The 25,612-nt window shown below is 44.5% G+C and overlaps 1 protein-coding gene across 27 annotated transcripts in view; it reads right to left on the bottom strand.

Annotated features, from left to right (window-relative positions):
- KCNMA1 (potassium calcium-activated channel subfamily M alpha 1) overlaps window positions 1-25,612 on the bottom strand; it is a 722,512-nt gene that overhangs the window by 291,745 nt on the left and 405,155 nt on the right. For all 27 annotated transcript variants that reach the window (XM_076010104.1, XM_076010105.1, XM_076010108.1 and 24 more), the window contains exons 4-5: window positions 9,195-9,288; window positions 8,268-8,379 (exon numbers count right to left, since the gene is read on the bottom strand). In XM_076010104.1, coding sequence (XP_075866219.1) covers window positions 8,268-8,379; window positions 9,195-9,288 — 206 coding nt within the window. The remainder of the gene's footprint in view (window positions 1-8,267; window positions 8,380-9,194; window positions 9,289-25,612) is intronic.

The following is a 25,612-nucleotide window of genomic DNA, read 5'->3' as shown; positions in this document are numbered from 1 at the left end:
TTGATGCACTTTAGACACTAATGGGGGGCATTAAAAATTGCTAAGCCTGGGTCACCACCCCCAACCCGGAAATACTCATTTAATCGGTAGAGCTTTGGCCTGAATATGGAGAGTTTTAAAAGCCTTCTGGAGGATTCTAATATGCAGTCCAATGCCCCAGCACAGCCTAGGACAGCGGCTCCCAAGACTGAGTGAGCATCCAGTTACCAGGGGCGCTTGTTGAGACACAGGTTGCTGGATCCAACTCACACAGTTTCTGGTTCCTGGGTCTGAGTTGGGTTCTAAGAACCATCATGCCCAACCAGTCCCCGGGTGCTGCTGATGCTGCCCAGCCTGGAACCACACTGTGGGAACCACTGGTCTGGTAAGTTTTAAAGATGGGCCCTAGTATCAGACTGAGCTGGGATGAGTCCTGGATCTGCCACTTACCACCTGGGAAAACTGCCTAACCCCCAAATCTCAGCTTCCTAAACTGTAAAATTGGGCTAAGAACATGTACTCACCGAGCTGTGAAGATTAACTCAGAGAATCCCTATGAGATACTGAGCACAGTGCCTGCTTGCTCTTGATAAGCAATCAATAATTGTTAAATTACTATCACTATCGTAAGAAGACGCTCATTCATTCATTAAACAAGCACGAACTATGTGCCAGGCACTGCTCCAGGTACTAGGGACACAGCCAACAGCAAGGCGGCCAAGGTGCACGCTATGATGCCACCATGGAACTTACGTTATTACCTGCAAGTACAAAGCAGATTGTTTACGCTGCTCCTACGGCACTAATCATAAGAGCGAAGTACAAAGGTCAGAGAGAATTCGTTCCAGCAGAATGAGAAGGGGACAGCCCCACACAGGAGGTGGTGCCACAGCGGTGCCTTGCTGGGGAGAAGGATGACAACCTGCAGAGCGGCACAGAAACTTGCTCATGACCAGGCACAGGGAAGAGGCAACAAGAAAGATGCCACCGGCGGGCCTGAGGGGGCTGGGGCGGGAAGTACAGGGAAGGAGAGGCCGGGGCCAGCGGCTGCCTCCACTCTCTAGGCAAACCACACTCTGCTTTTGTTGGTTTGTTTAGATTTCAATGCACTGACAATTACTGATGTCAGGAAACTGAAACCAGTGCACAGCTCCCACTCTGGATTATTCTTACAGGTGCAGAGGCTGGTCAACGCGAGGTGCAGGCATTAACCAAACCATCCCCAAGAGTGGGGTTCTTCAGCCGAGGGGATGGCCTTGGGACAGGCACTCTATTGAAGCAGAGGGACACCAGAGATGCCTGAGACTTCAGCCAAGCCCCAGATAGGGTGACCATTAAAAGGAGAAAGTGGCGTCCGGCCCTCATACACCACTTCCTTTAGGACAGTGGTGCTGCACCATGACAACTCTTTTGCCCCATTTGGTACTCTTAAATTGTTATTACTCAGTAAACTCCAAAAAAGCAAGAAAGCATGATTCTTAAGAAAAGAAGGTTTTTAGGTGGAGGACATGCAGACCTACTATGTTCCCGTGAGTTGCCACAGCCACACAGGAAGGGATGCCCAAACCTCACCGTAAGCTGCTTAAGAACAATAATAGGCAAGTCTGTCTAGAGCAGGGGTCCTCAAACTTTTCAAACAGGGGGCCAGTTCACTGTCCCTCAGACCGTTGGAGGGCCGTTGGAGAGTGCGGCCGCACATTCCACACATGCGCACTGTGGGCCTGGGACGAGTCGGCTGCTAAGCAGGACAGGCAGCAGCAGCAACAACACCCGTCAGGCTGGATAAATGTCCTCAGCGGACCGCATGTGGCCTGCGGGCCATAGTTTGAGGACCCCTGCTCTAGTAATTTATCTGTTCCTATGAAAAGAAAACAAAAATCACTGCATGGAAGTGAGGGGTGGGGGAGGGTCTCAGGCTCCAATGAGGCTCTCCCCGAGGGTCTTGCTCCATAACAGCATGGAAAGCCACAAAGAAGCAAGGTCCCCAGAGGACCCTGCGCGGCCACGGGAGCCCCTTGGGCTCCAAAAGGCTGTGCAGAGCCTCTGGCAGATCTGAACAAGGGTACAGATCCCAGCACTAACCCTTCTGGGCTCCGCGACCTTGGGCAAGTCACTTAACCCCTCTGAGCCTCAGCTTCCTCTTTGGCAAGATGGGAATGACAATAAGACCCCTTTAGGTAGGTGGAGCAATAGCCCCCCAAAGTCTTCCTGTGAACGTGGTTACACGGCAAAGGACGACTATGGCAGCAGACAAATCAAGGCTGCCCATCAGCTGACCTTGAGATGGGGAGACCACCCTGGAATCACAAGTGTCCTTAAGAGCAGAAGAGGGAGGCAGAAAAGGAGAGTGAGAGAGAGGAGGCGACAGAAAGCAAGATCAGAGGGACGCAAGGTGGGGGCTCCTCCACTGCCGCGGGCTTTGAGGGCGGATGCAGGGGCCGTGAGCCAAGGCGTGCGCGGTGTCTAGAAGCTGGAGAAGGCAAGGGACGGACCCTTCCCTACAGCCTCCAGCAAGGAGCACGGTCCTGGAGACGCCTTTATCTTAGCCCAGAGAGACCCATGCTGGACTTCGAACCTACGGAACCGTAAGATAACACATGCATATTATTTTAAGGCATGATGTTTGTGGTGGCGTGTCCATGCGACAATAGAAACTACTACATCCATCTTGTGGGCTTGTGTGGCTGGTGCTTGGTGTCCAGCCAGGCCACCGCCTTATCTGGGATGGTGTTATCATCCGTGGGTGCTTGCCATGCTCCACACACGCGAAGCTTCTCTCCCCTCAGAAACGTCTGCTCCTCCCCATCCGCCTGTCTGAGCCGGTCACCAAGCCTCAGCCTGCCCAGCCTCTTGCAGAAGCCTCCCGAGTTCTCCCACCCACAGGAGCGCTCTCTCCTCTGAACTCCCACGGCCTTTACAGCCCAGACCTCGCAATTCCAGACTTAATTACATAGCGGCTGGTGTCGCCTGCTGTCCCTGCTTGTGTGTTTATTTTGGTTCCCGAACTAGATTGCAACGTTGGTCTCCAACAGGAACTCTGTTTTGTCCTTTTGCTGTTGTTGTTTTTAAGGACCTGTGCTTTGCTTTTTTTTTTTTTTTTTATAATCCTGTTTTATCACCTTCTGACACAAAAAGGGGCTGCTCAGGCGTGGTTTTATAAACAGATGCCCACGATCATTTTAATTGCCCTGATTGGGCACTAACTCATTTTGCTATTTTTGAGCAGAGTTTTTCTATTTTCTGGCAGAGTTTGCTGAAGGTTTTAAGGTCCGACGTCTAAGGCCAGCTCTGACAGGGACAGTAGAACCAGGTTTACAGTTTTCCAGTCACGGTTCCAATGACGAAGGCTCCTTGCCATAGCCTGACCTCATCAGTCAGAGAAGAGGAGATGATGTCTGAAACCTCGGGACAGCCAGGAAAGAGGGTGACCAGGCCTGAGTCCCTCCTTACCCCACACTGGGCACACGTTGCATGTTCAATAAAAATGGCTTAGACAACTGGCTGGTGAGTTCGTTATTACTTTTTCCCTAATCTCTTCTTTTAGCCACACAAGATAACCCTCAAGAAAAAGATACAAACAAAGGAAGCACAGGGCGTCGACCTACTGTGGGGCTACGGCTCCCAAGAGAATGAGACAGACAGACAGACAGATGAGTTCTCTCCAGAGCGTGTTATTCAAGTCTCAAAATAAGATGCATCTCTCATATTTCAAGGTGCATTTATTTTAGTGAGGTAGGATAAGGAATTTGTAAGGGAAACAAAAACGAATAAGTTGGTGTGTGGGAGCAGGAATTAAAATAAGCAGCGACTTGGTGCCCGCCGACGTGGACGTCCTCACATCCCACGGCTTTATTTTTGGTTCCATTCTGGTTTGTTTTCTCCTCGGGTGCAATAAAATATGACAGGCAGGTTCGAAAGAGAAGCCAGGGATGATCGTGGCTTCTGTGCCGTAAGCTGGTCCTCTGGACATGGTGTTTACTGAACCCCTATGAGCTGGGTCCTGTTACTGTCCCCATTGTACAGGTAAGAAAACTGAGCCTGAGACAGGTAAAATGATCTCGCTCTGAGTGTCCCGTCAGCAAGTGGTCGAGCTAAGATGCGAATTGAGCAGGAAGCAGTGGGGAAGAGGAGACGCGAGAATGCGTGGTCTTAAATGAGATCTCTTCCCCTCCCTATGAATAAGAACAGATGGAGGGAGCCCGACACAAAGCAGCAAAGTCGGCTCCGTCATTCCCAACCAAGCCCTCAAAACCCCAAATCATTCAAGGGTAAGGACAGAGGTGGAAGAGCAGAGGAAGCGTGCATGCACGAAGTCAGGCCAAACCCTGGGGTAAATCGCCCCTTCCACCACACCCAGGCTGTGTGACTTTGGACGAGAGAGTTAACCTCTCTGAGCCTCAGTTTCCTCTTCTGTATATGGGGGAAATAACAATTCCTACCTCATCGGTTTGCTCTGAGATTGAGTTCATGTGTGTGAGGGGCTCAGCAGAGTGCCCAGGGCATGGTAGGACCTGAATACGTATTAGTGCTAGGAATATGTTGTTAAATGCACCAAGACGATCTGTGCAATAAAGTGAACATAGTCTACACTATATAATGTGCAACCATATATTAACAATAAGAAATCAAACATTGTGTGGCAGTGCCCTGCGAAAGGCAGGGGCAGGGGCCCTGCGAGCCCTCTGCTTTCTCCCCCACAGTGCCTGCTACAGATAGCCCTATGCCCTCCGCATGGCCCAGGACGTTTGTGCAGGAGAACTGGGATAGACTGCAAATTCCTGCTTCTTCTCCCAAACCTCAGCCAGCAAAGGCAGCGCCCTTCCATCTTCCAGGAGAAGGCAGCACTGCCAGATGCCCTTATTTAACAGGATCATTCCTTCTCTTTCATAAGCCATACCTCACGGGAATGTTCATTTTCTCTCTGGCAGCTCATCAGTGCAAAAACTGTTTCATGATGTAGTAGCCCATGTATTAAATCAGAAGAAGACTTCCTTGAAATATTATCATACCAAATTCTCTTCCAAAACAGGCAGATTGGTTTTCGATCTCACCCAACAAGATTAGTTACCAAAGAACCAAAAGCATTTCATGAGAGGTGTTTTCTCCTGCAAGAGGAGAGAGGATCATTTGATTGTTATTATTTCATGGCCCAAAGGTTATTGGTCTGTTTTCGATTTCAGTAGCACGTAGGCTTCCTAACATGGTACAACATTTCCTTGTTTATTGTTCTCCCCACACTGCAATATAAGAGGACAACACTCTTTGCCTATTTTCTTCACTGTTGCTTCCCAATCATCTGGAATAATGCCTGGCACATAGTAGGTACTCAATAAATATTGTTCAATGAATGAACAAATTAAAGCACATTAAATAGAGCACATTTCTTTTTTAAAAGCAATCACAGTTGAGGCAAAGATGTATCTCGTTAGAAATTCAGTTGAACTTTTCTATTATTTTTCTTCCCCCTTTTCTGTTTACTCCCATAGATTTTTCACTGGATCAGAACATGCCTCCAAAAATCAAGATTACATCATCTACACAAAGGGTGACAGATTTCAAAGCATCCACAAACTCCTGACACTAAGGCACTTTAGAGAACATGTCACTCACAACAAGGAGACTAGGCCCCACACCTGTACCTGGGGCAGGATCGGCTCGCTGCAGAAGACGAGGTCTCCACCACAGCTAGGAGGGAGCCCTTCAATCATCCAGGACCACAGGGGACTGAGAGAGAATGGACACCCAGGATAGAATTCAGATTCAGGAAATGTGAGGACTGGAATGCAATTTCACCAAAAACCCCTACTTTTCAGATGGGAAAACTGAGGATCTGGAAGAGTGACATAGTTGTTCATTGAAAGTCAAATGCTGTACTTGATAAATAAATAAATAAATGAAATTTTAAAAATTAAAAAAGAAAAATAAAGTAGTTGTTCAAGTGTACGAAATAATTAAGCATAGCCAGGCAAAGAAAGCAGATCTCTCCCTTCCTTCTCTATTTCCCTACATGAACATGGGTATGTGTTTGGACTCTTAGCAACAGGATGTTTGTAAAAGGGTCCCAGTTAACAGCTCATCCATAACTTTGACTCGGGGATGTTGGTGATTTAATTTCACAAACTTCCCAGTCTGCCCCAATGACCTAGATCCCAAACTTCCCAATAATGACTCAAGAGCCTTACAGACTTTCTAAGAGATCATGAACCTTAGAGATCATCTAGCCCAACTACTGTTTTACAGATTAAAAACAACAGGCCGAGTGAAGAAAAGTGGGTTCCCAGGTCACAAAGCCACTTAACAGGTAAGCTGAGGCAGTGGGGACCCTTGTCACTCAGGCACCTGTTCCCTACACTCGGGACACTTCTCAGATTTGTGTGCGGCTGTCATGGCCTCATCAACTGCCTAGAAAACCCGGGTTACACAAGCACATTTCAGGTCAACAATGAAAGTTTTTCCACTGAGCAAGAGAATACAATTCGAATGATAATACTAGTAGCAAACTGAATGCTTATGGGATATGGACGCATACACACATATATACTCATTATATTAAAAAGATGCTTATTTTTAAAAATACTTGACACTAGGTATATAATAAATTCACAGTGCTAGCGATGGCATCAAAATGGATTGCTAGTGGAAGCATATCTTGACACAACATTTTTTTGAAAGTTATCCATCAATACCGCGCAAAAGAAAACACACATGCTCTTTGATCCAGCAATTTCTCTTCCCGGAACCTGGAACTATCTATAGAAATAGAATTGTATAGATATATGGTTGAGGGCGTTTATTGCACCATTGTTTACAGTGGCAAAAAAAAGGAAAAGGAAAACATTCTGGTGGTCCATCATTAGGGTTATGGTTGAATATACTGTATGACCAACAAACTATGGAACTTTAAGCAACTGTTATAAAATGCATTATTACAGAGCTGAAGGGATGCCCATCATGTATTAATCAGAAGGCCAAATTGCAGTGCAATGTAATTATTTGATACAATTTCTTGTACAAAACCACGGCCTCTAAAATACCATCACATGTGCACATCCGTGTTTGTGGTAGAATGAGCATGAAAGATGGGCAAGCCTGTTAACATTGGGCATCTCATGGAGAAGTCAGTGAAGCATGCAAGTGGAAGAGATGATTAAGATTTTCTTTGTACATCTTTGAATGTTTTCACTGATTACAACCATACTTATTACTTTAAAAATAATTAAGCTGTGCCAGGAGCAGTGGCTCATGCCTAGAATCCCAGCACTTTGTGAGGCTGAAGCAAGAGTAGGGCTTGAGGCCAGGAGTTTGAGACCAGCCTCAGATACATAGCAAGACGCCCATCTCTACAAAAAACAAGACGAAAGAAAAGAGAAAAATTAGCTGGGCATGGGTGGTACCTGCCTGTCATCCAGGCTACTTGGTAAGCTGAGGCAGGACGATCTCTTGAGCCCAGGAGTTTGAGGTTACAGTGAGCTATGATGATGCCACTGCACTCCACCCTGGGTGACAGAGTGAGACCCTGATTTAATAATAATAATAAAGCCCAAAGTCCTAAAAGTCATGGCAGAAGAAACCCACAAATAGTCCCCTGATTCCTGTTTCATCATTCCTTCTTTCCCAGTAGACCCGATGGCAGCAGGGACACTCTGAATTCAAGGGGAAATTAATCAACACAGCAAAAAGAAACTCCAAGCCGTCTCTCTAAGTGACTCTCCAAGCATGGCACTAGCAACACCTCTTCCCTTAACACAGGGAGGGAGCTTGGCCTCCTGTCAGGTGACCCAGAATAGGTGACTCAAGAAGCTTTACCTCCCCCTGCCCCACGAAGAACCTTGTAACTATAAACAGACCACGCACGACTCACTCTTCATACAACCGAGACGCAGACTGTCGCTAACCCTGGCGGGGAGGCCTCTCAGGCACCTGAACCAGCCACTCGGAAAGGTGGCCTTCTCCTCGTGGGCTTGTTTATCCAGTCATACCTCCAAGTTCCTGAGGGAAAAGTGACAGAACCATGGACATCGAGGCCCCGGCCGTGACAGTGATGACCAGTGGGCTTCAACGCTGATACAACCGCATTACCTGAAGCAGGAACTCTACAGATCCTTCTGGGCTAGTGCTCCAGAGAGAACTGCCACCATCAGCTTTTAGGACTCCCAGACAGTTGTTCACATGAATACATAAAACTTGCTTTGTATGGGGACAGCCCAGCCCCCTGAGCCACCGCAGACTTTACGTGTCGGCCAAGACTGAGGAATGAACTAAGAAGAAGGGAAGAGAGAAGGACTTACCAAGCCAACTTCTGTTTAAGTACACAGACACAAACACGGGGGGCACTGTGAAGAAATCTACTACAGAGTTCACTTCCAGCCAGAACCACAGCTTATCGTTGGCTGCAATAAACTGGGGGAGAGAAGAAATGAGAGAGAAAAACAAATGAGAAGCGTGGTGCTGGCATTTGATTTGCACTCTTTTGTCAAAGGGTCAATTCTGTGTTTCCATGGGAATCTGGAGGGAGATGTTAGGTCCTTCTCCTATCTACACCAGACACGTCCTTATTTGGTCAGATACATAGCATTTTCTAGAAAGTGACTATATGTTGTAATAGCCTTGGAGAAAGACCAGGCACTATATATTTCTGTGGTTTCTAACAGCTTCATAGGGGGAGGTTGAGTGATAGCACCTCCATCAGACTTGCTGATGTGAATATAACTGCAAATAAAGCACATGCGTGTGCACCCATTGACACACACGCATACATCTCTGCACGCCACGTTCCGCACAGCACCGCTCATAAGCAGGGTCTGGTATAAACTTCCACGCCCCAAACTGCACCCATCTACTTCCCTGATTCACCCTCACAACTGCTCTCTCGGGGCTCCGCTAAGTGAGCACCGCTCAGCATAATTTTAAGAGCTAACAGGTTTTTCCCCTATTTAATTTTTAAGGGAAAAATGCATGCATGTTTGAATAGAGGGATGAGAGACAATTCGCAAGTGGAGGTATCATCATTATTTCAATCTCTCTTTCTCCTCCTTGAAACAAAACTGACATTTCTTCCAGAACATGCTTAGTTAAAGGAAGGGCTCTCTCACAGACTACAAATCAGTATGCAGATATACTGTCTCTCCTGGAAACACAGGCGCTGGTGGGGATGATCCCTGGGTACCAGACTGGCATGCCCCTCTGTGACACTGGGCAATGTCGTGCAGACTTACCCGCAGGCCAAAGTAGAGGAGGAAGAACACGTTGAAAGCCATGTCGATCTGTAATGTGAAATCTTTGTAGAAATTCTGGCAGGATTCTATTGGGCTATTAGACAGGAAGAAGAAAAATCAAGAGGTAAATGACACGCAGTATCATCTTATCTTCCACAATGCTGAGAAGAGAGGGTGCCCAGGGTAGAGGACGAAATGAATGTTCACGAAAGAAAACATTTGGTCTTTCTACCCGCTGTCATCACCCAGCAAGCACTACCAAGGGTCTTTCCATTCAGTGTTTTGTTCTTTTATTTGTTTTGTTTTGGGTTTTTTTTGTAATTATATATATGTTATTTTTATCATCATTCAGCAGTTGAACTAAGAATCTAAAGGGATCATGCAGACGCCATGGAGGAAGGACAAGCAGGAGAGACCTCCAAATCCTTTAATGTCGGATTAACCCTTAAAGAACTGGCTTCTTTCTTTTAGAGGATACACGCCAAAGCTAAAACACAGTCGCCACAATCTCCAGCACATTGGAAGTGGGGCCCATTTTCACGGAAACACGGTGGCTGTGTTTCAGACCTTTTCTAAAGCCATTAGGTGATCAATCAATAAAAGACCAGGAGCATCTCGAGACAGCTATGGAGGAGAGGGTCCTGGTGGCCGTTCTGGCGAGGCTAAGAGTAGACTTTCTGTGCAGGACTTGGATCTGAGGGAAGACGCATCATCCAACCCAAGGGTCGAATTCAAGACCATTAAACCAAAATGTTGAAGCAGTTCTCTAAGGGTTAATTTTTTTTTTTCTGGCATGCATGTTAATTGGCTTTGTGTGTGTGTCCAGCAGCCAACGCGAACCCCTGGCACGTTCTACTTCAAGAGTAGGCGGTTCGGCAGGGTACCACTATACAAACTGGCACGAGGCTTCCGTGTGCTTTCCCGTGTCACACAGATCGGAGGAGCAGCGTGTGAAAAGTCTCAAGGTTTGGGCTGGGTGGGAAGCAGGAAAGCCTCATAAGCATCTCAAAGCTGTGAATGAAAATTCATACAGTGTATATGCTGTTATCCGTAAGCAAATGGGGGCCACCCAGGCCAGGAACACGAAGAAGGTGAGGTGAAGGAAAGAGGAGAGAGTATCGGGGGAAGCAAAAGACTTTCTCCAAAGGGAAGCAATGTGGACTTCTTCCCTCCAGGAGAGGGATAGCTTGAGACGTGCGATTGAAGGATTTCCAAGCATCGCCACCATGGAGATCAATATGTGCAATACCAGTTAGTATAGTTGTACTCCTGTAAGGACAGTGCTTGGCTTGGCGGGTCAACAGGCAGGAGTCTGTGCAGATAGGAATGCGGAGCCTACGTAGAGGCAGGGTGATCGTACATGCACTGGGTTAATCCATTCTTCGTCTCTACTGCAAGTCAAGCATGCCCTTCGTCATCTCCCAAATCACAAAAAAATCCTCCAGGCAAGCATTAAGAGTAACCTACACTTGCATTTACAAACTAAGCGGGTGAAACAAAAAAAAACAACACTGAAAAGCAGTTCTTTTATAAAGGAAATGACAACTGCCAGGTTATCACTAACACAGGGAAGTGGGAGGCAGGACAGCATGGAATTTGGTTAGTCCAATGCTAAAAGGAGGCAGATATCACAGCCTACCACTGTTCTTTGCCTACTCTCCTACACAGGTACTAATTTAGATGAAAAAAGGAAAATCTAGGCTTGCAGTTCATCAGTGACACTTCTGCAATTGGCAAGCCATGGTGGTGCTTGGTTTTGTTTCAAAAACAAGACCCACAATGTACACAGGTGTCAGTGGGCCTGGCCACTCTAGCTGCAGTGAAAAGATATACAAGAATTGCGTGACCAGGGAATCCAGTGTAGATTCCAGGGCTGAAGAGACAATGCATCTCTGTGCTGTGGAAGCCACTGGCAGGATGTGTCACTAAAGAATAAACTGTGTGTGTGTATCCAAAGGAGAGTAACTGAGAGAGTATGGGGTGATCTGTAGGTAAATACCGCACTCATGTGCTCATCTGTGCCAGCAGGGACTTAGCTGGGCATTATAAATTCATAATCATCAAGATTGATGCACATCCAACCAAGGGGAGAGAGATACAGGCTTGGCTCCCAGGTATATCATGGAAAACCCACTGTCACCTCACCAAGGCCAGACAATAACTTTACTGTTGCCCTCAGAATCATTATTGGTGGCATATTTGGGGACTTTGAGAGTTCCTAGGTTCTACTAATTCCGTGGCCTCTGTGGTTAGTTTGGTGGTAGCCTTCATGTACATCTAGTTGGAAAAGCATTTGCCAAGCTGTAATGGAGAACAGAACAGTGGGGTGAGAGATGTCAGCTCAATGCCACTGGGGATATTTTGGTTCAATGTAGATAGAAACAGATATCCAAAGGAGCGTAGGGGATCGGGCTATGGCCACTTCTCTCCATTGTTCCTTGCCCTCCTGGTCATTTCTGTTGTTTCCTCCTAAATTGCTCATCCCCAATGGCAACAAAGAAAGGGCTGGAAGCTACAGGACGCTGTGCTATAAACGTATCTCAGCAACACCCTTGATTTACAAATCACAATGTTAAAACCATAACAGATTTTTTTTTTCTAATTCTCCTTTCAAAAAATTCACAACTGAGTTCATCATAGTTTCATTAACATTCATTCCTTGAGTCCCATTTGAGCTGAAATGATACAGGAAGGAAAGTATGCCGCTTGTGCAGGTGGCTTTTCCTCTGGCTGAAGCTCACAGGTCACATGAGCATACCCTGATGACATGGGGGGAGGGTGGGGGAGCAGCAGCAAACTCTGGGACAAAAGAGAGCCGGGCCCTGGGACTCAGGTAGGACCAGAGTGATCAGGGGATGTATTTTGTATCCATTATAGCTATTTCCTGCTTGCCCATAGAGCTCCAGGAGAAATGTCCCGCCTGGTTTGTTCAAGTGGCAGCAGAACTGTTTATAAGGATCCCCTCCGAGATAAATCCTCCGTCTTCACGGACTCATACAATCAGGGACCACAGAGTGGAGCTTCCAAAGCCTCATTATTTCATTCCCTGAATGGAAACAGCCCAGGGAGAAGGTCATTGATCTTTTTAAAAAAGAGAATACATAATTCAACAACAAAAGGGTTGGCCACATCAACCAGGATTTATTTTCCTCCCAAAGAGTCTTTATCTTAATGATGAACACTCATTGTGGGGTGGAGAATGAAATGCAAACTCCTCTTCCTTCTTGTGTAAAGTACACAGAAATTTCAAGAGCTAACAAAGAAATCGTACTTTTTTTTTTTTTAAACTACAAAGGAAAGTGACTCTACGCTTAAACTGAGATTGCCATGCTGATGAAGTGTGCCCACATCAGAAAGGGCTTTACATGGGCATAGGCTGCCAACAGAAAAAAATAATGCACAGTTTTAAAGAGTGAAAGAGGGACGCCAGTTTTGATTCTGAAAATTGACTTACCCTAAGTTGTTCTTGAGTAATTAACGACTTAATAATTAGAGGATACAAGATACTCTGTAGGCCGACAGACTATTCATTTACAAGCTCCCATAGTCCATGGATCAAGTGTGATACTAAAATCACAGGAAAATTTTGGGTTTTTGACCACGACTTCATGATGGGGCACCATCAAAAGAACCTCTGTAAAGAGCTGCATTTTATGGGGTAAACGTTCAGTGTAGGATAGAGGTTGAAATACAAACTCCTATTCCGTCTTGACTGTCAAGTAAGTATATCTTAAGCATTTAGATGTCTCTACAGAGGAAAATGAGACTCACCCAAAGTGTGAAATATATCTCTTTCTTCATCTGTTTAATGATATAATTTCCCAAAAGACCCTTGAGCAGGAGGTCCAACAGACCTTCCCGAGGACTGACTAAAGAACTTGTCCCTCCAAGGCACAAGGCAAGCGCAAGTGAGGGATACCCAGGTTTTCTGTCAAAGGTCAGGGGCTAAGCACAAAATCTCACTGCTAGCAGTAGTTCCTCTGGACGTCTCCCTCGTCTCCAAGAGGGAAGTCCTGTCCTCCTCTTCTCAGCCCCTAAACCTCCCTGGGGTTTCCCAAATGCTGTTTTCCTACCTCCTTGAGTCTGGTTTCTCAGCCCTGTGAAGCTATTTACCCAGGGCAATGGTTCTCAAACTTCGCCATGCACTTGAAGCGCTTGTTAAAAATCTTGCTGGGCTCCACCCCCAGAGTTTCTGATATTGTAGGTCTGGGGTGGGGGGCTGCGACTCTGCATTTCTAACAATTTCCCACACGGTATCAATGCTGCTCATCTGGGAACCCCACTTTGAGAACCGTGGGCTCATGAAGAACTTTCTTGCAACTACACACTAATTGCTGGTGTCACTGCTTCAAACCTGAACAGAGATGATGAAGCATTTGAGCCCGCTCCCGGATAACCATCTGTATACCACTTAACTAATTGCTGAGATCAAGGGGTGGAGCAGATATTTTCGGTTTCAGATGTGAACAACGGGAAAAAAAATTAAAAAGATACAGGGAAGTAATTACAATGCCACTGTGCAGGCTTCAGCAGTGGACGTTCCAATTAACAATCAGAGAGTACCTGCTGAGCACATTTCTAGTTTAAGACTAAAAGGAAAGATGATGAATATAGATGGTGAGTGGTTATGGAGATCGTCATTTATAAGGGATAAAGAAATGTTAAGCAGCCCAGGAAAAACAACAACATCAACAACACACATCCAGGATGATTTAATAGGGAAGGGACCGGCGGAGAACAAAATAGCACTTTGTGAAATAATTTATGGCATTCAAATTCTCCTCACTCTTAGGGCTGGTCCCTTTTTAAATTGAATGGGGCCCTTGTAATTCCCACCAGGATTATGGGCCAGCAGATTTCAGGCCTGCAGCACCACAGACATGAGTCAATTCAATAAGCTTAATGATTCCAGACTCTTCTCCTGGTCTCACCTCTGCAATGTTGCCAGATTAATTTAATTAAAAGATGTCATTCACCCACCATCATGGCCCCCTCCTGTCTCATATATCAACTCTAAGTCTGGCTGGGAAGAACCTCTAAAACCGGGGCTAATCCTACAACTCCTACTTTATTTTCTGCTGTGTAGAAAATACTGTACAAACCCTTTGTACTTTGTACTGTGTACAAACCCTTTTGTCACCATGAGCTGGTGTCTTCATTATTTCATGAATGTGACCCATGTATTCCCAAGTCTAAATCTATGCTTTTTTGTGGCCTCTTCAAATGTTCTTCCTTCTGTGTCCAGACCTTAGGCAGCCTTCAAGGCCAACCCAAAGCCTTGACTCAGCAAATTACTCATCTTCTAACTCACCTCTCCCATCTCTGAATTCCTATAGTCTTGAGAACAGGGAATTCTCAACTGCCTGGTTATGTTCGCATTCAATTCTTCTTCAATTCAGTATAATCATACCTTGTATCCAATTGTATAAGTTTATACTTACTATTGCATTTGGTCCTCACAAAATGGCAAAACAGGTATTTTGTTATAATCCCCATTTTGCAAATAGAGAAGCAGAGGCTCAGAATCTACCCAAGACCAGGTAGCTAAATGGTAGAGTTGGGATAGAGACCCAACAGCTTCAGTGCCACACCACCTTCCTCTCTAGATGGACTGTGACCTCCTTGGGGAGGAAGAAGAAAGATAAGACATAGTATTGGCTATCTACTGAGCCTCACACAGAGCTCATGCAAAAGCAATGGGTGTTGACTGATTTATGGAGAAGATAAAAATGCCAGAGAAAAAATTTAAGACCTTTCTAACCTGTATCTAACCTTGCTCTGTAAAGACTGTCATGTGGGACATTAATAATCCCCAGAAGTCCTCCCTGGGCCCCTCTGTGGTGGTGGCATCATGGAAATTGATCTGACTGGCTGAGGGGAAGTTCTTCTACAATAGTTATAGATAACACAGTTCCTAGTTACCTGTGTGCCTAGACGTGGATGACTCTTAAGGTGCCCCCATTGTCCCTCAGCATCTCTTATGCTGGAAAAACAATGAACACAGTAAAAGCTGATAATATTTAGGTACTTAGAACACTCTTAATTGTAGACTAGACAATTAGTAAGCTTTGCAACCCATTCAATCCAATCAAAATAAAGAAAAAAAATGACATCATGTAGACTTGGACCCTATGGAAGCTATCTTCAACCAAAAGGGAGTAGATCTAAGTAATTTCAAGTTTTCCTAGTAATGTCTGTATATATTGGATAAACTAAGCACCTCCATTTTCCTGCCTACTCACCTAACCAGACAGAGTATTATAAGCCTAATTTTTAAAAAGAGGCAAGTCTTTATGATGTGCTATAAATTATAAATCAGTGCTAGTATTCAAATAATTTTAGATCTCAGAAAAATATTTTGCAATCTAATAATAATAATGGATTTAGTGTGAGTGACATGATACTCATTAGTCATTGAGAAAGCAATGATCTTTATATAGAACATTGTCTCCTAAACTGGACAGCAACCCAGGACTGCCCTGGTCTGAACCGTTCTAAGTTGAAAGCTTTGTATCCTTTTAGTTTTCTTAGCTGTTTCCCTTTTAATTACCTTGTCAGAGCTGTGCACTTAAGAGTTTATCTCTCCAATATTGGTTTGTTTAGTATTTACACTGGTCAGGGAGTGTAGTCAATAAGTTGTGTAGTTTTTATCAGTTTTACCAAATAGAATCAATGTTGGTAATGTTGACTAGCATTATGTTTTTAATCCCAGAACATCTTGGGGCAATTTTCTTTTAAGATGTCATTATCCTTGATAGGTGGATTTGTGTTCAACTGTTAATCAATATTCATGATAATAACATCAAAATGGGCCCCTTGTTTTATCTTAAAACACTTTTCTTATACCTTACAATGGTTCTAATGTGAATAGGAAACACTTTTTGTTACTCTGAAGTATTGATCTATCTTGGCCCCACGCCAGTCAGTCAAATGGCTTTGTTGGGAAGTCCTCAGTTATGTGTTTGTATTGATAGGACTATTACTCCTCCTGGTAGCAGCAGGCTTCTAATTATACCTCAGCTCAGTTGATGAGATGAGATCCAATAGCGACAAACACATGCATCATCAGGTCCAGGCTGAAACGAATTGAGTATATAGGGCAGTGGTATATAAACTCTCACTACTCTTTGGAATCCTTACATACTCTGTATGCTTGAGCTTTGTGTAACACGGAGAATCCTGGATCAAAGATGGCAGTAGACTTCAGAGGAGTTATAAGACTCAGGGTGTCTACCTAAATAATTATTCCTGAGAATGAAGCATTCTTCTAGGAGACAAAGAAAGTGACATAGATTGCTGATGGAGAGAACAAAATATGCCAATTCCTTATACATTGAACGCTCAGCGAAACACACAGATAATTTGTTTTCATGAAACTCAAGTGGTGAGATCCCTGTCACTTCCCTAGGAAACTGTTCTAAATTTTCTCTCAAGATTTCACTATCTTATCCGAGCTTTGAGTGCCTTTTCTCATCTTGTTTCATCTTTTTTATCCCACAATGAACCTAAATAAATCCATCAAAAGCAAAATGTAGGCATTGCAAGTTGACTGCAAGAGTGATTGGAACTTAGGTGGGTCGGGGATTCAATGGAAGAGTTAAAAATCTCAGCTCTGTTGCTTACTAGCTATATGACCTTGGGCAAATAATTTGACCTCTTCAAGTCTTGGTTTTCTCTTCCTGCAACCTGGAGATACGAATTTCCGAGGCTGTGGTAAGAATGAAATCAGGTGACTGAGCATTCATTAAGTGATAGTTATTTTTAAAAACAATAGTGATAATAACTGTAGAAAATTGTTCGAAAAAGGCAATGATCCAAAGCTATAGAAAAGCTATAGAATCAACTACACTTTATTTTTTTTTCATTTGTATCTACTTTCTTGCCCCCTTATCAGGTGTTGCATTATAATCCAAATGCCCAACAGGATGTGCAGGGAGCTGTTGTGAGACTTCTCTAACACATCTGGCATGAGTCTACAGAGTAGAGTATTACAGAAGAAACAGGGAAAATTGCATTTCCATGAAGGCAGCCACACGGTCTCATAAATGCTAAATAATTAACCAAGATTTCTTGACAGAGAAAGCCATGAGTCACTGTAATGAGTGGCCACAGGAGGTGGTGTATTCTCTTTTTCCTAGGTCTTTAGCAGAGGAGCGAGCTTTGTTCGCCTGGCTGGCTTAGTGTGGCTCTAGAGGAGAGGCAGAGGTCTGAACAGTCATCTGTCTCCTAAATATCTCTTCCAAATCTACTCCTGCAAGCGTATGCATTTTTTCACTGTTGGACTCTTGGAATGATGTCCAAGACAACCTACCCACTAATGCTTGTTTTCTCCAGCTCGTCTACAGACTACAATTATTTCAATCACAGTTGTTACCAGAGTAGAATTAGTGTTCATATTTGCCAACAACTTTTATGTAATAAATCAGAGTTAAACTACTGCATGAAACAGAGTCTTGCCAAACAAGCGCTGCTTGATTTAGTTTTCACTAAACTGTCTGAGGACAAATGACTGACCGATTCTTACTCGCTCATGTCTCTACCTCCACTGATTCTAGCCATCTCTTCTTTAGGAAACGCTCGTTTATCTAGCACAGGGAAAGGATGGAGCAAATGATTCAAACAGCACTTAATACATATGCACTTGTGCACAAACACCAGGAAACAGATCGAAGGTTCTTCAAGGGCAGGGTCAATGAGCCATGTATGGGTATGGAGTGGTACATGTGGGTGGACACACACACACACACACACACACGTGCACACATACACAGAGCTCTCCAGCACAAACATATGCTCTCTACCCATCATCCCCAAGACATCCGGGACCATCCACAAAACAAGACAGCCTAAGCGAGGTGATTAGAAATGGGGAAAAGAAGGGAGAAGAGAAGAAGTCCCAGGTCTGAAGGGACAGCTGGAAACCTACCCACAACCCTGGCACAGGGAATGGTACCTGACCCCTGGATCCACTTTTCTCACACCTATAGAAAGTTAGACCTGGGAAAGATTTGTCCAACCACTATCTTCTGCTGCCAATCCCTTTTTTATGGCCTGGTGTGGACATTTCTGGAGAAGAGAGCACCCCCGAGGAAGCAGCCTGGGGCAGTTTCAAGGCACCTCAGCATCGAGGCTTCCCAAATAAGAAGTTCTCATAACTATATAGGGAATGGCACAGAAAAAACCATTTGCCAATAGCTGTGGAATCAGGGCACCATTGAGCAGATAGGTTGGTACTCCCACGGCATAACACGTTTTCAAATCATTGTGGGACCTCTTTGGGTTGTTATTGGGTGCAGACTTCAAATTTCATCTGTCTGAGCCTTTTCTAGATGTTTGTCTCAGTCTCTCTGGGCATCCCCTGGTCACCTCACTTGTCCCCTACTTAGCTTGTGCCCATGATTTCTTCTCTTGTCCTTCTCCCCAGCTTTGACATAGTCCTGACACACCTGGACAGCATGATCTTGGCAATGCCACCTTCCTATGAGTCTCCCTGCCAGGACTTAGGTGGGGAAGCTAAAACTACTGACTCCACGGCCTGGCCCAGCCTGCTCTGGGTCCGGAGCCCAGTAGCTAATCAGATGCCTGAGACAGATCTGTTTCTTATTCTCTTCAATGAATGTCAATATCCTCCAGGCAGCAGCAGCCTAAGAGACCAATACAGTTCCAACCCTCATACCTCCCCGCCACATCTGCACCGAAGCAGAGCAGCACACAACCCCCTCAGCGGTCTGCTCAAAGTCCTCACTAACAAAGGGCACCAATGCTGAAGATCTACCTGGTAAGGATGTTAGAAAGCCTGAGAGCATCTGAGAAAAAATAATAATAATTCTGCAAAAAAAAAAAAAAAAATGGGTGATCCATTTTATCTGCTGCTTCATTTTGAAAAATAGAAAACCATGTCACATAACATTTATAGTCACCATAAGAACACCTGTTTGTTAGAAGTTACACATGAATTTATATGTGATTCTAAAGAATAATTATGACAGCTTTGTTTCTGACATCTTGAGGTTGTTTTTTTGTTGTTGTTCGAGGGCATTTTTTTTTTAAAGAAAACAGAGAGAAAGCCCTGGTAGAAGTCTTTTTGACATCTGGCATAGAAAACAATTATACCTTTATTGCACAAAGAAATGAAATAGCTGTGTCTGAGCTCTGTGTTTGGCTGACAGCTGAGGCATGGGAGTTTTGTAAGTATTCCTATTTAGGAGTTTTGCTGAGAGCCCAGCAGCCTCACAGCCAAAAAGGAGAGTCTGAGATGCTGCTGATTAGAAGTCACGGGTCCGCTGAGTACAAGGCCAGAGTCATTCCTTAGGAATGCCATCAAGCAACCTGGGCAGTGCACACCACCGTGGAAAATCAGCTGTGATGAGTTGCCTTTAGAAACAAATTGTCATCACTAATAGGTAAAATGGTAATGACTTGTGAAATCCCATGATTATACCATCATATCTCTTTTAATTTCCTTCTTAGCGACTTCACGAAAATAACATCTGGAAATTTTCTTTTCCTTTCTTTTTTTTTTTTTTTTTTTTCTTTCCCTCTTGCTTCTGGTTAACATTATAAATCATTTATTTATGCAAATTGAGTTGGCCCTGCTCATGCCTCCGAAATACTAAGTAGCTCCTTCAATAATATCAGTGATGCCCACTAGACTTTTCAGATCCAAATTTAGAAAAAAATACCACCAAATATATGCTCATCGGGGTGAAGTTTCTTTGTATATAAACTTCCTCCTGCAGTTCCTCCTTGTAATTCTACTGCCATATCTTTGCTGTGCTCTAGAGGCACTTTCCCCATGAAAGCATCTGTGAGGGACCTAGGATGCCTCTAGGAAGCAGATTTCTCGGGATTTTCTCCTCTGTTTCCATGAATGGGTCCACTCATTCCCACTCTTTGTTGGGCTTCAGAAAGCCTCTGGCTCTATCAGGAAGCACTGTGTTTTTCTGAGAAAGAGGAAGGGGTCTCTTCACTGAAGAACCTCAGAAAGGAGAAAATCAGGTGTTTCCTTTACCAAACCCCCAGATGAAAGCTCTCATAAAGTGAGAGAGTATCAACGTGCTGGTCACATCTGCCTGTCCGCGCAGGTCTGCACTCCAATTCCATCCGAGCCCCTTTCAAAGAAGGAAATGCTCCCATTCAAAGAACCTTTTTTCACTGGTTACCAAAAGAACATGTTATGAAATTCGAAGCAAATTCCATTTCAATAGCATGAATAGGGTATGTTTCACAGAATCAAGGGAAGAGAAGTGTGGAAAGAGCTTCAATGTACTAAGGCCCCCAGACACAAGAAAATCACAATTCATGAGGAAAAAAAAAAAAAAAATAAGAAGCCTTTGACTTTGTTCCATTCTAACTGCCTAGTGCGTAGTTTTAGTCTCAGGGGCTCTAACAAGTTCGTACCATTAGGAATTCTTCAGGAACCCTGTCTCCTACTATAGGATTATCAGAGCTTAGAAATGCCCACCTTTCATTTTTCTCAGTTTACAACCAAGGCATGTCAAAAACGTAAAGTACCTATTTATTTGAAATGACCAAAAAGAAAAAAAAAAAAAAAAGGAAAACATATCCTGACAATTATGTTTTATAAAAGTCCATTTTGAGATACAAGAAAGAAGTTAATATGTTTAAAAGGAAAAAAAGAAGAAGAACTTTTAAAGAAAGTCATTAGACAGTCCTAGGGCAAAAAATATATTTCAACAAAAAGAGAAAATGATCACAATGTACTACTAATCAATAATGCTGCATGCAGCACCAACATGCATCAGTGAATGTGAGAATGAATGTGATATTGCTTTATAATACCACCACTTTACGCCTTTTAAAGTTGAATTAATGGCATTTGCAAACATAATAAACTCTGAGAAAGGTAAATGATTGTATTTCCCAGGGCATTTAGCCTAAGAGGTGTTTTTCAAAAGTACAAGTATATACTAAATATTTATTAGGCCTAAGCAAAACCAGACTAGCTAACCTAGTTCAAAAGGATGTGAAAAGGCGTCATAATACTGGTCATTTTGGGCACATGGTGTACAGAGTGGGAGATTTGCAGGACTGATCATCAGGTGAGCTGTCACGTGGAAAACTGACCCGAGCTTCTGAGTTCATTTGCTCAGCATGAACCTAAAATCGGGAGATTTACTCCTCTTCTTTCCCAACATCCTAGTCTGGAATTTTCAAGGGACAGGGTGGCCTTTGTGGTATCACAGCAAACTGGGGGCCCACAAAGACGTCCAAGGAGAAGCCTCAGTCCCAGTGCTTCAGTGTACTGGAATGTTCTGCGCTCTAATTCCATGCATGCGTCCAGCGCTCGCGGCATTCGCAGCCGTCGGGGAAAGCACGTCAACATGCACACGGCAGTGCAGGAAAAGGATCTGGTTAACCTGGAGGCGGCAACCGAAAGGGTGAGGGTGCATCATGCAATGAAAACCACAGCTGGCCTTGGCTGCCGTGCAGAAAGGACCTACATCAAAGACTCTGCAGTGCGGCTCCTGGGTAAGAGTCGATATGAGAGAGGTGAGTTACTTCAGCAGTGAAAGACATGGGCAGGAAAACGTCCAAACCACTATCAACAGAGCACTGTACGGAGCGTGGGAAGAGGCAGCTTTGGGGACCAGTAGGGGAGAGACAAAGGGAGGGGGAAGACAGAACTGGCCATTGCTCTGATGGAATGGTTTCCCTGGCCATCCTTTCATATGCATGTATTCTTACAATGCATTTCCCTTCAACAAATAAACCCCACGAGGGTTTTTAACATTGACGGTAATTGTTAAGATGCTTTGAAAATTCAGTAGAAGCAAGGCATCAGTTACGCAAAGATACACACCATGGTTTCCTGTAGTTACAGTTCATTACAGAAGCAGAGCCGAAGCTGGTCAGATAAATAAGAGACAGTTAAGTGCCAACATCCTGAACACTTTGCTTACAGAACTCCCGATGACTCTCAAAAGCGTAACATGGTGTCAAAGGAACCCAGCGGTCACGAAAGCTCGGGTGGTGCAAGGGTAGGCAACTCTACCCCTGCAAGCCACGTATAACCCTGAACTTAACCCCACTCCCACGTGGAGCATGAGAGGTCAAACAGTGAGTTCGCCCTATACATATTGATCATTTAACAGAACCTCAGTTACTGGTCAGATTCCTGAAGGTGTTTTTTTGTTATTGTTGTTTGTTTTCTAATCAAAATCAATTGATCTGCTATACATAGTGTTTTCCTTAAAGCAATAAAAATACTGCTGGTTTACTGATTCAGCAGAGGGCCACCAAGCTCCCCTCTAATGTCAGGGCTACACTGAGTATCTGAAAACTGCTCTCCTATAAACTGCCTGCTTCACATAATGTCTGCTTTCTTTGTGCTTGCCCCTTCTGCCTTTTGTGATCTCTGACACATTGAACACAACTCAAAGAATGGTGTGGTCTGGTCCTAACTCACAATTCCTCCCTCTTGGTTCTGACTGTAAACGGCAGGGGAAGAAAGCCTCATGCTTGTAAATCACTCCTGGAGCTCAGCCTTCTTCTCCCCTGTGTATATGATGACGGGCTCGATGGTGAACCTAGGCTCCGCGTGAATGGGCAGTGCGCTACCTCAACCTTCCACGCTCAGTGAGAGCTGGACACCCACCGACACCTGAGCACCACCGCAACGTGCAGATGAATGCAGGTAGAAATGGAACATGAGATCCTCCCAACATCACCTTCCTCATTGCTCCAGATGCAGCTGTTTCCACTTGATCACAATTTATTCCCTCTGATAGAGTATACACTAAGAGGCTTAAGTTGCATGACATCTTTTTGAAAGGATTATATACAAAAATATAATAGTCTGTACCTTCATTCGACAAATATCTCCGAGGTTCTTCTTTGGTGACAGGCACTATACTAGTTTTGGAGACATAAAATTCAACAAAACACAGTCCCTACTCTTGAGTAGTTTTCTGTTTAGCAGAGGAGTCTACCCAGATTTTCATTTCCGGCAGCATAGACATGCAAGAGGAACTTGCTTCAAAATTCTGTTATCTTACATGACCTTGAGCAAGATATTTAATCTTCCTGAACTTCAGTCTCCTCATCTATAAAATGCCAATAATACCTACCTCCTGGGGTTGTTGAGAGAAACAAATGAGTTAGTAAGTGAGAACTGCTTTGTTAGTGGCCAGCACATGGTGAATGCTACATCAGCAATAGCTATTAGGATCACTAATACTCAAACACAGGTAAGAAGCAGCTCGTAAGCAGAAGGTGGACTCTGCCTAACCTTTGAGGTAGATCTTGAGTGACGAGGAGGAACTGATCAGGGAGAGAAGGGAGGAGGAGGTATTGGAGCAGAGTTGTGAGCATGAGCAGAAAGATGGAGGCCCCCTGGGAGTGGAGGGGGCGCCCCGTATGCCCAGAGCCTACGGAGACTGTAGGAGCGAGCAGCAAGAAGTGGGGCCAGCCGGGAGACCGTGAAGCATCTGCACGCTTCGGGAGCATGTCTAGTCTTCATCCCATAGCAAACAGGAAGCTGATACAAGTTCAAATGCAGGAGAATGGTGCCATTATCTTTGTTTTATAGCAAATGAATTCTAGGGACAATTTGCAGGAGAAACTGGAAGCAGGAGAATGTAGAGACAAAGAGGTCAATTAGTCAAATTAAATCCCAAAGGGGAAAAGAAAAATCACCGATGCACATATTAAGATAAATATCGTTGCCATACAATTAAAGTATGCTAATATCCTAGAAAATGCCCCTTCTTCAGGGCCTGATGCTCTCAGGGAGAGAGGATTAGTCCCACAGTATCACGGAAGCAGTTTCCCAAACCACGTGGTTTTTCCTCCTACCGTGGCCCTCCACCCCTACCGCAGGAGTCTGTGTCACAAAGAAACTGAGGCACGTGTCTCTTTATCTTTCCAAAGAGCCCACCCTGTTAAGAAGCTGTTCTCGATGCTATTTGGAGAGTAGTCTCCAAATTATGGTTAGAATCTGCATAAAATGGACATATTTCCCCACCTCGAATTGGGGGCACCTGTACATACTAGACACATGCCAACAATTATGGACAAACAACATGTGATCACCCACAGTCACATAGAGGAGTTATAGCTAACGCTTTCTCTGCATCCACTGCTCATTTCCTAAAGAACTTGGTTAGCAATAACACCAAGCCATCATATTCAACTGCCTTCTAAATGTCCATCCAACCCTGTGCACAGTCAGGCTTTCATGAGCACGATGTACTGGTTTCCTTCACGAAATCCTGTCCTTCGGGGTTTAGATATCCTCAGAGGGTTGCCTGAGAGTAGGACCTGGGAGGTGAGGCTCTCGTGTGGTCAGAGTCAAGAGAACAAGAAGGAAGATAAGATGCCACTCTCTGATAATGCGCTTTCTCTTTAAAAAGTGAGCAAGTGTGTTTGATGCTTACTTAGCTCAGCTTCAAGTCTAAGTGTACCCCCAGCTGGTGAAGCAGAAACAGGAAAGTTTTGTCTATATGCTGCTGTGACCGTGAGATCAAACTTGCTTGGTGGATTTCCATTTGTTCCAAGTCCATTCTAGTTTGGAGAGTTTCGATGAAGCTAAGGCAAGAGTACAAATGAACCCCCTGCACATGGTCTTATGGAGAAGAAGGAAACTGATACACTTGAACCCACAAGAGGAACACAGACTGACATTCCCCAAAGTGACGGCCACCTTGCTGCTTAGCAGACACTTGGCAGGAAGGCTTCTTTGTGGGGGTCGCTGGAGCATGACCTTATTTCAAAGGAAAGTGTAACAAATAGGTCTAAAGTAAAGCAGAAAAGGAAATGTCCGATCAGGGTGGCTCTTACCTCCGAAGAATGGAGGAAGAGGTGAGTCTGTCTTGGTGCAATAAGTGTGAATTATTCTCAGCTACCTGACACCTCCCCCTTTCTCTCCTTACTGGGTAAAAAAAAGATGGAGACCCAAAGCCACATGTACTCGCCATCAAATTGGAACTGACTGATTAACACAATGGTGCTCCAATGGTGGTGGTGTTCACCAGGGATTCAGGGATTGGGGGGATAGACCCACATCTGAGGGATGAGGTGACACTGTGGAGGGGAAAGGCATACCTCTAACCCTTGCTAGGGAGATGCAAAGATATAAAATGTAACCAAAATGTTAAAAAAAAAAAAAAACATTTATCGTGTGTCGGGCAGGTGAGGGGGAGGGGATGGGTATATGCATACTTAGTGAGTGAGATGCGCACCATCTGGGGGATGGACACGCTTGAAGCTCTGACTCGAGGGGGGAAGGGAGGCAGGGGCAATATACGTAACCTTAACATTCGTACCCCCATATGCTGAAATAAAAAATAAAAAATACCAAGATGGAGCCCCAGCAAACAGTCGCAGTTGTCTCCCTACTGCAAACAAACATACACACACTGAACGCCAAACAGGTAATAATATAAAGTAGCATGAGT

This window comes from Microcebus murinus, chromosome 14 (genome assembly GCF_040939455.1).
Source record: "Microcebus murinus isolate Inina chromosome 14, M.murinus_Inina_mat1.0, whole genome shotgun sequence".
NCBI classification, from domain to species: Eukaryota; Metazoa; Chordata; class Mammalia; order Primates; family Cheirogaleidae; genus Microcebus; species Microcebus murinus.
Note: the sequence above shows the minus strand (reverse complement) of the source record. Positions and strands in the feature narration are given on the sequence as shown.